The following is a 17,379-nucleotide window of genomic DNA, read 5'->3' as shown; positions in this document are numbered from 1 at the left end:
AGTTACATATAACTTGTCAGCTTCCTCATCTTTAAAATATGGATAATAGAGCTTATCACACAAGAGTTGTGAGGAATAAGGAAATTAGTACGAATAAAGTGCTTACAAAAGTACCTAAGCACTCAGTAAGTGTTAATTTTATTTTCAACCTACCTCTTTTGTTTATAAGAAAACAAAAGATAAAATAATTTGATGTGTGTGCTACTCTGAGGAAGCAGCTGTAAGCCAGAGGTTAAGAGAATGAAGCTCAAATTAAGCTGGCTTGGGCCGGCCCCGTGACTTAGTGGTTAAGTGCGCGCGCTCCGCTGCTGGCGGCCCGGGTTCGGATCCCGGGCGCGCACCGACGCACCGCTTCCCTGGCCATGCGGAGGCCGCGTCCCACGTACAGCAACTAGAAGGATGTGCATCTATGACATACAACTATCTACTGGGGCTTTGGGGGAAAAAATAAAAATAAAATTAAAAAATTAAGCTGGCTTGGGTCCAAATCCCAAGCACGTGTGCTTTAGAAAGTTAACCTCCCAGAATTTCAGCATCCTCATTAGTGATAGAGAGAGAACAGTGCCACATCACAAAATTATTGTAAGGATTAAATGAGGTGATGCACAACTGGTAGATGGCAATTGTTTAATAAATATTACCCGCTGATCACCTCTGCACCTCTAGCAGCTAGCACAATGTTTAATAAACAGTGACAACAGTTAAGACGTCTTTTGTGCTTTCTTTCACTAGTCCTCTAATTTTCTTCCCTGGCATCATCCTAAGTATTTTGAAGTTCACCATCTCAACATCCCTCTCCTACTGTAAAGACAAGAGTAACTAAACTTTGTTACTATTTGAAGTTGTCACTTACCTAGTAGTAGTAATACCAAATTTTCAGCAAATGGAGCATACAAACAGAAACTGCTACAAATCACTAGTACAGAAGGGGAAGTGGAATTTTTTCCTTATTTACCACCTTAAGGAATTAGAAAGTATTCACGATTAATGTAATTAAGGCATATCTCTTTCTACTTTTAACCAATGGTCCTCTTCATTCCCAACCTTTTACCACATAGAATGTACAAAATCCTTGAGTTAACATTAAACCTATTTGTTAACAAGTATCCTGCTCAAGAATTATACTTTGGTAAACGAAATGTCAGAACTATTTTAAGGCTGTCTTAAAAATAAAATGATTGCCAAAGGTACATTCTCTTCACGTGAAAAATTATAAAAGTGTTCTAAGTTTGACTGTTGTTCCACAACTAGCTGTGAAATTTTCCTAGGCTACTACTTGACAGAATATCGGAGAACTTTTTTCAACACCATCTCTTTTCCCAAGCACCTTCATATTGCTCCCACAGTTCTTACTAGGACCTTAACATAAAGGACAAATAGATCAATAACCCAAACAAATTTCCCTTTTGACAAGAATTTTTAAAATTTAAGGTTAGGTAATATATATTAATACAATCACTTCGCCAGTTAAAAATAAAAATTTATTGATCTAAAATTATTGTCAAAAAATTTAAGCTAAGCAAAAACTATTTAAGCTTAATGCTCTTTTTAACTCCTGCGCGAATGCCAGATAGTTCACCACTATAACGCTGCTCTTCTCTACGAACTTCACGAACCTGGCCTCTTCTGCGAATTTTGGCTCTTCTGAACTTCTCCCGGTGTTTCACTCTGGGATTGCGATCAATCTTCTTTCTCCTAGGTGTAAGTCCCCTATTTTTAGCAATCTGATAGGTAATGGCTCTCTTTGCATTTTGATCTTCAAGAGCCTGTTCTTCAGTACTACTTTCTTCTTTCTTTCTCTTCAACTTCTGCCTGTCTTCCATTTCTTTATAGTATTTCAGTGCAGCTTCTTCATCAGAATCAGAATCATCAGAAAGCTCTGTAACAGCAGAGCCAGCAGCAGCAGACTCTGAAACAGATTTTGGTTTGGCCTTGGTGGATTTTGCTTTTGGATTCAGTTCTTTCTTTCCAGCGTCATCCTTCAGTGTGAGTAGATGACGAATCTCGGAGGACAGCTTCTGATCCACAACTGACAGCTTGTTGATCAAATTTCGGTAGGTAACAAGCCTTTCTATGACAGGATGTCCTTGTGCAGGGACTCTCCTAGCTTTCAGGATCAAATAAAAACTGATGTTGGAGCAGTAGTTCAAATAGAGGTTGTACTTGGTCCTGAGGTACTGGCTTCCTTTTCCAGGTGGAATGATCCCTTGCTCCACCAACTGTAGCAACGGCTCCAGCTCATCCTTCACCTCTGTCAACTTGACTTTCAGGTCTTCTATCAGCTCCAAGAGCTCTGGTGATTCCTTCCGCAGCATCTTCAGCTTCTCTTTCACCGAAACTTTCGCCAAATCCTTCACAACCCGTGTCTCAGCCGCATCTACCTGAGGCGCCGGTTTTGCAAAGGCCTCCACCCAGGTGACGCCAAAATCGTCCTCCTGCAGGGCCTGGGCGAGGCGCCGCTGAATGAGCTGGGCCTCCTCTTCCTCCTCTCTTTCCTCCTCTTCTACTTCCTGTTGACTCTGCCGGCCTCGGGACTTGGAACCATAGTCCGTGTCATAGTAAAGTTTTTTCCTCTGACCCCACGACAGACTGGGATCCAGAGAGTCCTCGGCCTCACTCTGCACGGAGCTGCCACCATCGTCATCCTCCTCATCCCCCGCACTCTCTCCATCTTCGTCGTCCTCCTCGGCAATATCTAGGGCTAGCACCTCCTCCTCCTCCTCGCCGTCCTCCTCCTCGTCCCCACTCTCCACTTCGCTCCAGCCCTTAGCCAAGACGGCCCGAGATCGGGCCTCATGGAAATCATCTACCTTATCCTGGTAGTAGCTGGAGTCCCCGGGAGAGGGTGGCAATTCTAAATCGTCCTCATTGTCGTCCGCTGGGCCACGGCCTGCCTTGGCTCGCACGGCTGCCCACTTGGCCGCTCCGCGCCGCCGGGACCTCCCCACCATCACGCGCGGCCTCAGGTTCTACACCGACGTCCGGCTTCCGGCCGCCCCTGACCTCCGCGCAAGAGCCACGCGCTCCACCACAGCCTCTTTAGACAGCCGCGCGCTTTCCCACCACGCGAGTTCGCGGGTGCTCCGCTCCGCCGCACGAGTTTCCACCTCCTTCCGGCCCCCAAGATGCTCTCCGTGTGGCGTGCGACCCAGGACTTCCGCTCGGTCCCGTAGGCCTAGTCACGTTAAGAGCGCCTCTCTTTGCGCTTTGCCCTTTAACGCCAATCGGTTCCGGTGAATGAAAAACCTCTCCGTGTAGAAACAATAGGTATAGGCAGTTCCGTTCCGCAGTGGCCTGTAAAGAGACGTCTGTTCTTACTCTCGCGAGCCGGGGCGTGGCTGCGAGGCGAGGTCGCGGGGGCCAGTAGAGGGCGCTCTACCTCTACGCGTAGGAGAGGCACGGGGGCGGTCCTGTGAGCTGTACTGCGCATGTCCTGGGCGCTTCCGACCGGGATCCGAGTCCGGGTGTGTAGATTGTCCTGGTTACGGCATTGTTTTTATCTTCTTCGCCTATCAGTTCGGAAGTCGAAACAGATTGCTTTTCTCTCCGCAGCGTCCAAATAATACATTTCTGAGCACCACAGCCTGAGAGGGCGGCGGTGTCGCTGGCCTCGGGAATCCTGGCGTCGGCGTCCGAGCGGGAGGGCAGGGCGGGCCTCGGGGCGGTGTCCGCTCGTCTCCGGCTCCCTGACCTCGGGGCTCGGTGACTCCACGGGTGTTTGTGTCCCCGAGGGGCGACGGTGGGAAGGTAGAGCCCCGCTCCCGGGTTTGACTCTTTCCGAGGAACTCAAGTTGGCTGCAGAAGGCACCGCGATTTCTCTTGGTTTTAGTGGAAAAGGCTCATTCTTCAAGGTATTGTGGAAATGACACATTTTAACTCTCAGAGGCCCTTTATTAATTATTTTACATTTAATAAGCACGAGGCAGCGTGTTAGGCTCTGGGAGAACAATGGTGGGCAGAAGCAGGCGCGGTACCCGCAACTCGTGTAACTTGTGGTTTAGGGAGGGACAGGCGTTAATCAAGTAATCACCCAAACGTGCCAGATTATAATTGGGAGACGTACTGTGAACACTTGTCCTGTGTTACCCAGCCTTCAGCTGCTGAAAACACCCAACATGCCTTTTACATCGCTCTCTTTGTACACGCCATCCCCCTTAGTTAAAAAGGGTTTAGTACTCCTGCCCCAACTTGGGAAATTTCTACTGTGTTGAAGAGACAGCCTCAGCATCACCTCTTTGATCTCTTTAACTCCCTTAGCTGTCTTTTTCTCAGTTCTGTATCACCTAGTAGATCTGGACAAAGACTGGTATTGCACGCACCCAGTACAGTAACTGGCACAGAATAAGTGTTCAATCAATATTTGTTTAATGAATAAGTATTGAACTTAACAGTTTTACTTGTTTATCTCAAGTGCTGCATAAACGGCGTGAATGAATGATACATAAGACTGCAGACATCCCTAAAGGAGATAACCTAAGCTGGAATGGATTTTAGGAATCGTTAATTCCAACTACTTTCACTTTATACATGTGGAAATGGGACTCGGGAGATGACATTAGCAAATCTGGCATAGAAACCAGGGACAGGGCTCCCGCACCAGGCTTTCACATTCAGCTTTATCAATCCTTTGCTGCTTCTGTGTGAATGAGTTTCAGACCTTTTCCAGAGAGTAGGTTATGCTGGGTGGATGAAAGAAACCAGGGCAGGGATTAAAGTATTTGAGGAAGAGGGTGGTAATAAGGGAAGAACTAGTCAAACTTGTCTTTAGAAGTATTACTAGGGCTATAAGTGTGAAAGGACTGTCCTACAGTCTTAGAGTAATTCAAGGTTTAAGTTTTCATATTACATTACATATGATAGGTATTATGACATCTTCAAATGTAAGTAGTTGGAAGCTGAACTTTTAATATGTTGCTAAAATTTTAATTGTGAGTTACAATTTCTTTGCGGAAAGTATAGAGTCGTTAGATTAAGAAAAATAATACAAATTTTTAGAAAAGTGATATTTTGAACTAAATATTTTCAGAGTGCTAAAAGTTATCTTAAGCATTTAAAAACCTTTAGAAGATTTTAGGAAATACAATTTAATGAATAAAAAAGGTGTGGATAAAAATCTTTCCTGATGTTAAGAACAGAATTCATTTTTTTTAATGTAGATTTTAATAGATTTTTGTCATTCTGCAGATATTAATTGCTTATTAACTGTTGCAGATCCAAAGGTGAACTAGCCACAGTCTCTTCCCTTAAGGAGCTTGTAATTGGGTAGAAAAGAACATATGCATACAGATTACTAAAATACTGGCCAGTGTGTGATGTAAACCCAGTGCTGTGAGAGATCAGAGGGGTGAGAGATCGCTTCTGGATTGTTATTCTGAAAATACTGCTTAAAGAATGTTGCATCTAAGCTGGGACTGTAATTATACCATTGCTTTAAATGTATTAAATTTTCATCATATCTAAACATTGTTTTATTTAGGCACATAAATCCCAATTTTTCTTTTCATTTTTATTGCAAATTATTTTAGAACTTATACTTAAGGACCAAAATGCACATATTTTTGTAGAGAATTTAGAAAAATATTTTGGATGTTTTTAATGGGAATGATCACACGGCTATAATAGTAGTTTATACTAAACATTACATTTCTGAACTATTTAGAATAGCGTTGCAATATCCAGTGCATATTCAGAGAGTGTTGTGTTCTAACATTCTAACATATCTTTTTTTTTTTTAATTTTTATTTGTTTATTTTTTCCCCCAAAGCCCCACTAGATAGTTGTATGTCATAGCTGCACATCCTTCTAGTTGCTGTATGTGGGACATGGCCTCAGCATGGCCAGAGAAGCAGTGTGTCGGTGGGCGCCCGGGATCCGAACCGGGGCCGCCAGCAGCAGAGCGCGCGCACTTAACCGCTAAGCCACAGGGCCGGCACTCTAACATATCTTTTCGATAAAGAATATTTCAGAAGTCATTTCTTCGATTCCAGCAGCTCCCATAGCCTAATCTTAGAATTAGGTGAGGAAATTTTTTTCTTAAAAATTTGTATTGCTAAAAAGACAGATTAATGGCTTTATTGTATTATAAACCTATGCCAATTAAAAAGAAAAACACTGAGTCCCCAGAGAAAAGGAACAAATATTAAATAACATTTGACATTTAACCATTATATTTGTGGCGAGTATAATTTGTCATCAACTTGAATCTTCATTACATTGTTGTGATGCCTGGCTCGGGAGTTAGCAAGCTACACATAATGAGGACCAACAGGTTTTTTTAAAAAAAATACTCTTTTTGCCTTATTCTAAGCCCTTTGTGAGATTTTCTTACTGTGGAATATGGGGGTTTGTGAATGACACACTAAGTGATATTAGGATACATTCTTTGGGGCATGAGTTCTGGGTGTTGAAGTTATTCTACCACTAGATTAGCATAAACTCATCTCAATTTCTTCCTGGACTATTGCAGCAATAATAATAATGGTTAACACTGAGAGCAGTTATTGTGTACCAAGTACTGTTATAAGCTCTTGACATTCAACCCTCTAATTTAGACATAATAGACATCATAATGTCTAATTTAGGAAACTGAGGCACATGGAGCTTAAGTGAGGTCATAAGGCTTGTAAATGGTAGAACTAGATTTGAACCCAGATAGTCTGGCTTCAGAATCCACATTCTACTAAAGCTAACTACTATACTATACTGGCTTTCAAATATTCCCTTAATAGGTCCTCTCATTTCCAGCATTCAGTATCATCAGATACATCTTCCTAGAATACCATTTCCATCATCTCACACCCTCATTCAAAAACTGGCAGTGACTTTCAGTGAAGTTGCTATCAAGATAAAATTCACAACATACATCACCTCCCACAGTTTTGCCTCAAAGCAACCTTTTCAGGCACACCTTTCATTACCCCCCTACTAAAACCGTCCATTCTAACTTAAGTGCTCTGCCACTCTTTATTCTCCAAACATTGCTTTGCAATGTCCTCTGTCTCTTTGCTCATCTTTTCAGTGTTCTTATAATTACTTATGTCAGAAATTTACAAGTCATTACGGACATCTTTTTGGCTAACAGAAAAATTCTCACACAGGTCCATAGTGGGCCCTGTATGAGGCTGTTTGAAAAGCTATTATTAATAGCAGGAAGTTGGAGACAACCTGGATGCCATCCCTGGAAAAGCAGATCAGTAAAATGTCATGTATGAACAGCATGAATTTAGGAGCAGAGAGTGACCATACATCTTGGTTTGCCTAGTACAGCCCTATTTAACCTGTTCTTTTAGTGTAATCATTAATAGCACCCCCTTTTACTCTAATGATTTAGATGATAAATTATATGGTCATCTTAACTACGCAGTAATTGAAAACAGTGGATTATATATCCACATAGCAGCATGAATGAATCTTAAGAACAATGTGCTTAGGGAAAAAAGTAAAAAAATGGGATATGTAATACAATACCATTTACATAAATTAGAAATGCATGCACAACAATACAACAATAGGCTTTTTGTAAGAACATATACAAATGAAATAATGTGTATTAAATACAAAAGAAAGTTGCTTATGGAGGGGCAAAGAATGAGGTGAAGCTTGGAGATGAGAAGGAATAGGAGAGAACTTTCCATGAACCAATAATGGTAATGTGCCAGGAACTGAGGAGAATAATTAAGTGTTGGCATCTGAGGTTCAATTGAAAAGCAAATAAGCAGGCAAAAAATGACCATATAGATCCCTAACTTAAAGTCTTTTAAAAGCTTCCCAGGTTCTATAGAATCAAGTTCATGTTCCTTATGACCTGACTCCCACACACATCTTAAATTTTACATCTTACCACAGTCTCACTGCCACCATGTGTAGCGTAGCCTTGTATATACACACACACACACACACATGGGTATATATACACATATGTATACATATGTATAGGTACATATGTATAAAATATATTAGGCTAAGAGCTAAAGCCTTTATTCTACAGAGAATGAGAGCTGACTAAAGAAATTTTACATGAACTGTTTCAAAAGACCTTCACCATCAAGGCTATAATTATCATTGAATCAGTAGTTAACATATAAATAATTGTATCTACAAGCTTCCTCATGAACCTTGTGCAGGCTATGCTCTTTCTTGCCTCCTTTCCTTTGCACATGTTGTTTCTTCTCTACTTTCTAGAGAACTCATTCATTCTTTAAGACTAATTTTAAATGTCGCCTTAAAAGCCTTTCCTAGGGGCTTTGGGGGGAAAAAATAAAAATAAATAAAATCTTTAAAAAAAAAAAAAAAAAAAAAAAAAAAGCCTTTCCTGGCCTCCTCAGACAGGGTGAAGAACTTCTTTTGTGTTTCCATGATGTTTCATACGTATCACTATTTGTACTTACTGCTTTCCCTTCATTAAGTCTAGGAGCACCATTAAGTCTGGATCCAAGTAGTCATTTTTTAATTCCCTAGAATCTAGGTCAGTACTTGAGTAAATATGTTTCTATACTCAGTGTCAGCATAGCAAAATAGTAGCCTTTAACAATGAATTGCAATGTCTTCTGTGCTGCTCTATTCATCAGCACAGGTTTTTTTTCTTTTTTTTAATTTGAAAGTAACATTTAAAAGATGAAATATTTAATAAATGGCTTTTGTGAACTTAAGCCAATAGTTAAATGCATGCTTACTTTTCATCCCAGCGTCACAGACTAGATTGTGACGAGTGAAGTTGTCAAAGCAGCAGCTTTTTTCCTTTACGCTCAGAGAAGTAGTCATAGTGAAAACAATTTGATGTGAGAGTAATAATGGGAAAATATATTCTTGGTGTTAGTAGCTATCAACTTATTTAGATAATTTAATATAATCACAGAAACTCCTTGAACTATTTTTAGGTGCAAGAAAAGAAAGGATTATTTTTAGATGTAAGAAGGAAAATGGAAGAGATGAAGTAGAGTTGCCATCTGCTTTCATTACTGTCGGAAACCACTTACTCTGAAACCAGTAGGTTACAGATTCTTTTTGCAACTAAGGTCTGTGTCTATTTAAAGACACAGAAATCCTAAAAGTGGTTTAGAAGTAAAATATAGAACTTCTACTGAAATATGGCTTTTAATTAAAAATGACTTGGTTTGGTAGCTTTAATTACGAAATGAAGAATTTAATGACATTGTAACACTGCTTTCACTTCCAAACTCTAATCCAACTAAATACTGTAATTATTTTCTGAACATTATTTTAATTCCTTTTGATTTTTTCTTGTCATGAGGAACCATGTAGATACAATTATTTATATATTAACTGTTGATTCAATGATAATTATAGCTTTGATGGTGAAGGTCTTTTGAAACACAGTTCATGTACAATTTTTTTCTTCACTCATCCCTCATTCTCTGTAGCATAAAATCCTTAGATCTTGGCCTATATTTGGGGCCTGCCTTTATCTTGCCCCAACTTATTTTTCCAGCTGCTTTCCTACAACTTTCGTTGAGGAATCCTACATTCTAGTCAAACTAAAATACTCATTGTTTTTTTTCTTTTTTTGAGATTTCTTTCTCTTGGCCTTTGCTTAGGCTGGGCCACATCTGAATTCTTAGATAGCCTTCAAGGACCAGCTAAAATCGTATCTTCTCCAGGCTGTATTCTCTGATATGCTTCCTTCCGTCGGCATCTAATAGCCCTTTAACTCTTCCTGTGTTAAGACATTAACTCTTCCTATGTTTAGACATTTTCTCTATTGTGTTGACTATTTATATACTTGTCTTTTCGGCCAGATATATTACTATGCATCTCTGTAGCCCTTATAATATCTAATACAGTCACTTATACATAGTAAGCAATGATAAATAGCTAATCAAATAATGAGAGTTAAATTAAGCTCCGTTAAATTTCAACAAGGTATTAGAAGTTAATAAAAACAACCTAAGAATTTAATAAGCTGTCTGCAAATGCGAGATTGATCTATATCTATTTTTGGTGTTAAGAGATAACTTAGATTTTATGCTAAGAGCAAAGGGGAACCATTGGAGAATTTTAAACAGGGCAAGATTAGAGAATTGATGGAAAGAGATAAGATTACACATAGGAAACTAGTGTGAGGCTGTAACAGTCATCTAGGTGATGAATTTTAGTGTTTATACTAGGGCCCTGGGAATAAGGATATAAAAAGTAGACAGATTAAGAGCTATTTAGAAGATGGTATTAGAGGACTTAGTGTCTGATTAAGTATGAGGGGTGAGGAGTTACAGTGATTCTCGGGTGTTTTTGGTCAACTGAGTGGAGGATGGTACCTCCACTAAGAGAGAAAACTCAGGAGGAAAGAGGTTAGCAGGGTGCAGGAAACAGGGGAAAATAAGTTTTGAACATGCTGCATTTCAGGTGTCTTTGAAGAGGTTCAAGTGCCTTATGTCTTCTAGACAGTAGGATATGTGGGTCTGAAGCTTGGCAGAAAAATTTGAACTAGAGAAAGAGATTTGGGGGTCTTCCACATTCAGTCAGAACATGGGACTGTATTTGATATTTAACTAAAAACAAACAAAATAAGATTTTGGATTGTTTTTACTTAAGCAGCTAGCACACATGAACTGGTAGACCAGAAAGGACATACTGCCTGCCTGCCACTACAGTTATAGGACTATCTGTCATCAAGAGTCAAATTTAAAAGGTTTGGATTGATAAATGAGCTATATGTGTGCTCCATGTGTGCTCGACTTACATTTTTATCATGTCTAGGCTTTCTCTACTTGCTATTGTCAATAACATTGAATATATTGAGAGATACTAATTATGTATCAGCACTGTGCTAGGTATTTTAAGTACATTATCTTATTTAATTCTCACAGTATGTCTATGAGACAGGTGCTGTTGTTATCCTCCTTTCACAGATGAGGCTCAGAAATGTGAAGTAATTTGCCCAAGGTTATATAACTGGTGGTTAAACCCAAGTCTGTCTTACTGTGAAGTTGGTTTTCTGAACCATTGTATTATACTGTTTCATAGTCTATGTTTTATCACTAATGAAAAACTTGTAGGGCCCAGAGACATGCATTTCTGCTTCAGAGTGTATTGGAAAATACTTGGAGCATCAGATTGATGGACTATGATTACTCAGAGATATGGTATCAATTTCAACCAATATAAGGGTAGGAAAATAGGAGGATCAGGAGGCGTCAGCCGTGTTGCATCTCTCCAGTTTTGTTTTAGGGCTTGAGAAAGCATGAATGCAGTAGGTATGTTCAGAGTATGAGCAAATAATCATAAAGTATAATGAGAGGATATCATTCAGAGATTGGTCTATTGTTCCTTCATTGACTAATTTTGGGCAGATTTATTCTTTTTTTTCTTCTGTGATTTTGGTAAACTGTCTATTTACTATTTATTTTCTTTCAACTTATTTTTGTCTACCCTGATTGGCATATCAGAGCATTACTTCACACTGTGATTACTAACTACTACCATTAATGTTCTGATTTACCATATTTAAAACAACAATGAACACATTACTTAAGTGTTTTCTTTAATATAAATGTAAATCACTGGTAATATTCTGATATTATATTTGAAAACTTGTTTCGTGTTGCTAAGGAACTGGACTGAATGAAGATGTTTAATAATCAAGTATAATAGTTATCTATACAAAATCAATAACCTACAACCGCATCGTATAACAATGCCGAATTTACATCCATGTAAAATATTTTAATTTTGCACAGCACACAACACTGTACTAGGTGCTTAAGGGTAGTTGTGTTGAAACATAAAATATATGGTCTCTGGACTTATATTGCAGTGTTGAACTTGCACTTCCTCAAATAGTCATGTTTTCTCTCAACTCCAAATTGTTGATATTACATTCTCTCCTAGACCATATTTGTCCCTTTTTTTGCCTGACTTCTACTCTTCTTTCAATGTCAGCATAGACATTCCTTCCCCTGGGAAGCTTTCCTTGACCCTGCCTATCCGCCACCCCCCACCCACACACACATCTGTGCTCCTGTGGCACATTGTACTTTGTCATCATGTAACTATATGTTATCATTACCTTATAGACTGTAAACCTGTCTGATCAAAGGTCACACCTATCTTGTTCACTTGTACCCCAGCCACATCAAGTAGATGCCAGTAGATATTTGTTGAAAGAAAGAATAAATGAATGAATGACCATTTGAATTAAGGGCCAGGTAAGCAGCATTAGCCTTATAAACCATATATACATAATGGCAACTTTATTGCAGTGTCTTAAAGAGAAGTTCTTTTTTTTTTTTTTTTTGTGAGGAAGATCAGCCCTGAGCTAACATCCATGCTAATCCTCCTCTTATTGCTGAGGAAGACTGGCTCTGAGCTAACATCTATTGCCAATCCTCCTCCTTTTTTTCCCCAAAGCCCCAGTGGATAGTTGTATGTCATAGTTGTACATCCTTCTAGTTGCTGTATGTGGGACACGGCCTCAGCTTGGCCGGAGAAGCGGTGCGTCGGTGTGCACCCGGGGTCTGAACCTGGGCCACCAGTAGCGGAGCGCGCACACTTAACCGCTAAGCCACGAGCTGGCCCCGAGAAATTCTTTTAAATAAAAACACGTGGTTGCCTCACTTGTACAAGAAAATTATGAGTCAAAAAATTAACTGCGTTAATTTCCTATGGATGCTGTAATAAATTACCACAAGCTTATTGGCTTATAACAATACAAACTTATTAATCCTTACAGTTTGGTAGAAGTCTGACATTGGGCTAAAATCAAAGTGTCAGCAGGGCTGTGCTCCTGGAGGCTCTAGAGGAGAATCCATTTCCTTGACTTTTCTAGCTTCCAAGTGCTGCCTGCATTCCCTGACTCATGGTCTTTTCCTTTAACTTCAAAGCCAGCAGTGCAGGATCTTCAAACCTCTCTCTCACTCTTACACTGACTCTCCTGCCTCCTTCCTTCTAAGGACCCTGTGATTACATTGGACCCACTGGATGATCCAGGATTATCTCCCCACCTGAAGGTCAGCTGATTAGCAACCTTAATTCCATCTGCAACCTACATTCCTCCTTGCTGTGTAATGTAACATCTTCACAGGTTCTGAGAATTAGGACATGGCCATCTTTGATGGGCTACTATTCTGCCTACCGTAATAGCTTAGCTAGTATTTATGTCAGTATGAAAGAAGATGCTATCTTTCTCAATGTTTAAAAGAATGATCGTAACATGATAAAATTATTGAGTGTTTATATGTTGCAGCCATGTTCTAGGTGCTTTACATTTATCAATTCTCATCAGTCTTAAGAAGTATGTACTATAGTCATGCTCATTTTATAGATGAAACTAAGGAAAAGAAAGGTTCAATAATTTACCAAAATCCCATTTGAACTCAGGCAATCTGACTCCAGAGCCTTTGCTTTTCGTTCAGTAGGAAGATGGTAGATGGAGTAGATGTCTCTCAAGACATATCTTTACAGTGTGTTGTTTTATGTATTGTAAATTATTAGACTCTAAGATACATTTATAACTATAATGTTGCAAAGTTAGTTGGGAAATAAGCGATTATTGCACATCTTTTGAGTCAAAATAACTTATTTGAAACCCTGAAAAGAGATACAGAAGAATTACTATGATTGTCTTGAAAGAATGCATAAAATATTTTAAAAGTAATTGGATATTCTCAACTATGGATTTATTCTTTCTCCTTGTTATTAGGGAAAACAGAGTTAGTATGGCACTTACATATGATGTAAAAACTCTAAATAGAAGAGTTAGAGTGAGAAAAATTTTGTTTTCTCATCCATTTTCCTAACTATTTATAGTTCCCCTTTGGTGTTTTCTCATATCTTTTTTTGGGTGCCAATTGATGCTGCTGTTTATGAACCACCCCCCTGCATCCAGAAAGCATTAATTTAGTATCAGAGATAAATTATACACCTATGAAGAAAAGTGATAAAAATGTAAAGTAATATGCCAATTCATGTAAAATGATATACAGAGATATAAGATGAATTTATTAGCAATGAAGACACAGAGTATTGGAGTGAATAGAATGGGATGACATTAAGCAGGGAAGACTTACTAGAATTGGTTTTAAAGATTTTAGGATTTTTGACAAGGATTGGCGGGAAGGAAAAAAATTTATGATGAGGAAAATGACACAGTAAAAAAGATTCTGAAACAGGAATTAGCAAACCATATACAGGAAAAGGAAAGCAGACATATTTGACCGGAGCAGAAGCCTCCCCCTGAAAATAGATTCGAATTTTCTTAAAGCAGTGAAGGAGCAGACTATCGGAGTTAATGAATTGAAAGGAGCATATTGTTGTTTGAGGGGTTTCCTGGGATCCTTGATTACTATGGTGTCTCTAGAGAAATTATCGTGAAATCTAAACAGTTGTTTTTCAAATGAATTTTTGGAAATAGGCTGTTTGTGAATTAGGACCTGCACAGAAGGTGGTGTGGTGAGGGGAAAGAGCTCCGCACGATGGTCAAATGACTGACGCGCGCTATCCCAATAGCAGTTCTATGAAAAGCCCTTGCAGGTGCAAGTTTATTTAAAAACAGACCGCAACACAGGTGCAGTTCTCCTCATAAACATTTAACCACAAGACGCTACCCTAAAAGTCTACGTGGAAAGCTGTTGGGAAAAAAAAGAATTCAGGTTTCTGTGTGTCTTAATTTTTTAATTTTTAAGAAGAATTTGGGATGCAATTTCTTCCTCATGTTTTGAGTTCTTTTTAAATTTAGCTTTTGCTTTTGATATCTAAATATAATTTTACATATACTGTGATTGGATACAAAATCGATATTTGAAGAAATTCTACATGCAAGAACCAAAATGTTTAGGGTTAAAAAATAACAATTAGAAGAACTTTCTCCATATAGATGTGAAAAAAATAATATTAATGGCTTTTGGTATTGTAGGAGGTAAAATGGACTGGAAATTAGGAGGCCTATGCTCCACGTTTACCTTTAGAATAACTAAAATTGATTCTGAAATTCAAAAGAGATATGAATCTTGTGCAATTCAAATGGGAAAAAAAGTTACTCTTATAAAGAAGTGCACGGTGTCATCTACTGTGGTTCTCCCCTTCCCTCTGCTGCAGTCCTGTGCAGACCAATCTCTTTTCCATCTTGGGCCTTTTCCTTGCTGTTGGGTTTCTTCTTGGAACACATTTTGTCTGACTCTGTGGTAAGCAGAATATTGTGCCCCGCAAAATGTGCGTGCCCCAATTCCTAAAACCTGTGAATATGTTAACATTATGTAGCAGCAGAGACTTTGGTGATTAGGGTTTGGGTCTTAAAATGGAGAGATTAACCTCGAGTATCTGGATAGGCCAAAGTAATCACATGAACCCTTAAAAGCAGAGAACTTTCTCTAGCTGGAAGCGGGAAAAATGAGGCAAAAGCAGAGATTAGGGAGATTTGAAGCATGAGAAGGACTTGACCCACCGTTAGGTTTGAAGATCAAAGGGGCCACTAGCCAGAGAATGCTGTTAGCACGTAGAAGCTGAGAACAACCTCCAGCTGACAGCAGACAAGGCACTGGGGACCTCAGCCCTAAAAGTGCAAGGGACTGAATTCTGCCAGCAAACTGAATGACCTTGGAAGTAGATTCTCTGCCAGAGCCTCAAGATATGAGCGAGGCTGGCTGACACCTTGGTTTCCACGTTGTGCAACTGGAGCAGAGGAATTAGCTTAGCCTACCCAGACTTCCAAGTTATAGAACTGTGAGATAATACCTCTGTGTTGGTTTAAACCACTCGATTTGTGGTAACTTGTAATGGCGCCAGTGCAGGCTCCTTCTCATTTGCTCTTGTTTCAGCCTAGATGTTACCTCCTCAGAGAGGCCTTTCCCAGGTATGTCTTCTAAAGTAGACTACCTCAACCATACCCCAGATGCTCCCTGTCACACTACTTTGCTTATTTCTTTCATGGCATTTATCACAAACTGTGATTATTTTATTTATTTTTCTTATCTGTCTTCTCCATTAGAGTATAATCTCTGAGAAGGCAGGGCCTGTTTGGTCATGGTCATCAAGGGCACAACATGTCAGACACATTAGGTCTGCAACATAAATTTGTTGAAATATAGTTTTTGATATAATAGTAAATGGGGTAACCCCAGTTGGGGTAGTAGAGACTTTATGGCAAACTATGGTATATCAACATGATGGAATATTACATAACTATTTCAAAGGTTAAAATGTGTTCTATACCAATTTTTGGAAATTGGTATATAAAATATACAAGTAACAGAAAGGAACACAAAGTAATTTGCACAAAAGTATGATTGTGTAAAATGCATTTATATAGTCTTTTAAAAATTAGAAGTTATTTTGGAGGGGCCAGCCCCATGGTGTAGTGGTTAAATGCGCGCACTCTGCTGCTGGCGGCCCGGGTTCGGATCCCAGGTGCACACTGACGCACCGCTTGTCAGGCCATACTGTGGCGGCGTCCCACATAAAGTGGGGGAAGATGGGCACAGATGTTAGCTCAGGGCCAGTCTTCCTCGGCAAAAAGAGGAGGATTGGCATGGATGTTAGCTCAGGGCTGATCTTCCTTACAAAAAAAAAAAAATTAAAAGTTATTTTGGAAATAAAGTTTAGTGTTCTTAATTCTGCACTTAATACTAAGCATTTGCTTAACCTATGATACTATACAAAATGTGGAGCCATTATTTAATTCTTTATCTACAAAACAGATCCAGGATTAAGATTCTGAAAGGGAAGGGATAGGCATGCATTGTTTGGAGTGATAATTGGCCTTTTTTTTGATGACTTTAATTGTTTTTAATTTATTATGAATATATAAGTTGTAAAGTATAGTATAGCAAACACCCATATACTACTACTCGGTTTAAGAAATAAACCATTATAAATACAGTTGTAATTGCTTGTATTCTCCTTAACATTATTAACCATACCTTTCAACTGTTGTTGATAATGATTCTTGGTGAGTTACGTCTGCTCTTGTGGAATTGGAGAGAGAGCGCTCTACAGGAGTTTTGGGAAGTCCAGAGCAACCCAGCCAGGACCTTTTTAGGGAGGAATAGATTGCCATTCAGATCAAGGACTTTAGCTGACTTTTGTCATAGAAAAACTCCCTCTTTAATCTTTGTGAGTAACTTTGTGTACAACAGATTTGTGAACTTTGAGTGACTATAGGATGTTTTGGGACTTTTAGGATGTTTAAAATTAAACTGGTAACAATTATATCTTCGTTATATTGTATATATGTACACATAAAGAATTTTCCACTTTTGAATATTTTATCTTGCCTCACTTTTCTTGGAGATCATTTTTGCTGTTAGCTTCTCTTGGTAGAAGATCTTTCCTCCAGGGGTCATAGGATCTTCCCTCAGTTTATTTTTCTGGGTTGATTCAAAAGTTACTTTTGTATTGTCTAGTGTCTGGAAGGTATGGGAGGTAGAGATA

The 17,379-nt window shown here is 39.1% G+C and overlaps 1 protein-coding gene across 1 annotated transcript; it reads right to left on the bottom strand.

The window, feature by feature from the left end:
• Positions 1-1,463: 1,463 nt before the first annotated feature.
• Positions 1,464-3,216, bottom strand: UTP3 (UTP3 small subunit processome component). The gene has a single exon (XM_004419146.3). The coding sequence runs from the start codon at positions 2,949-2,951 to the stop codon at positions 1,527-1,529; it is 1,425 nt and encodes a 474-aa protein (XP_004419203.2). The 5' UTR covers positions 2,952-3,216; the 3' UTR covers positions 1,464-1,526.
• Positions 3,217-17,379: the final 14,163 nt, after the last annotated feature.

Source organism: Ceratotherium simum, chromosome 8 (assembly GCF_057802395.1).
Source record: "Ceratotherium simum simum isolate JZ-2026a chromosome 8, ASM5780239v1, whole genome shotgun sequence".
In the NCBI taxonomy this organism is placed as follows: Eukaryota; Metazoa; Chordata; class Mammalia; order Perissodactyla; family Rhinocerotidae; genus Ceratotherium; species Ceratotherium simum.
This window is presented reverse-complemented; position numbering and strand designations above follow the sequence as displayed.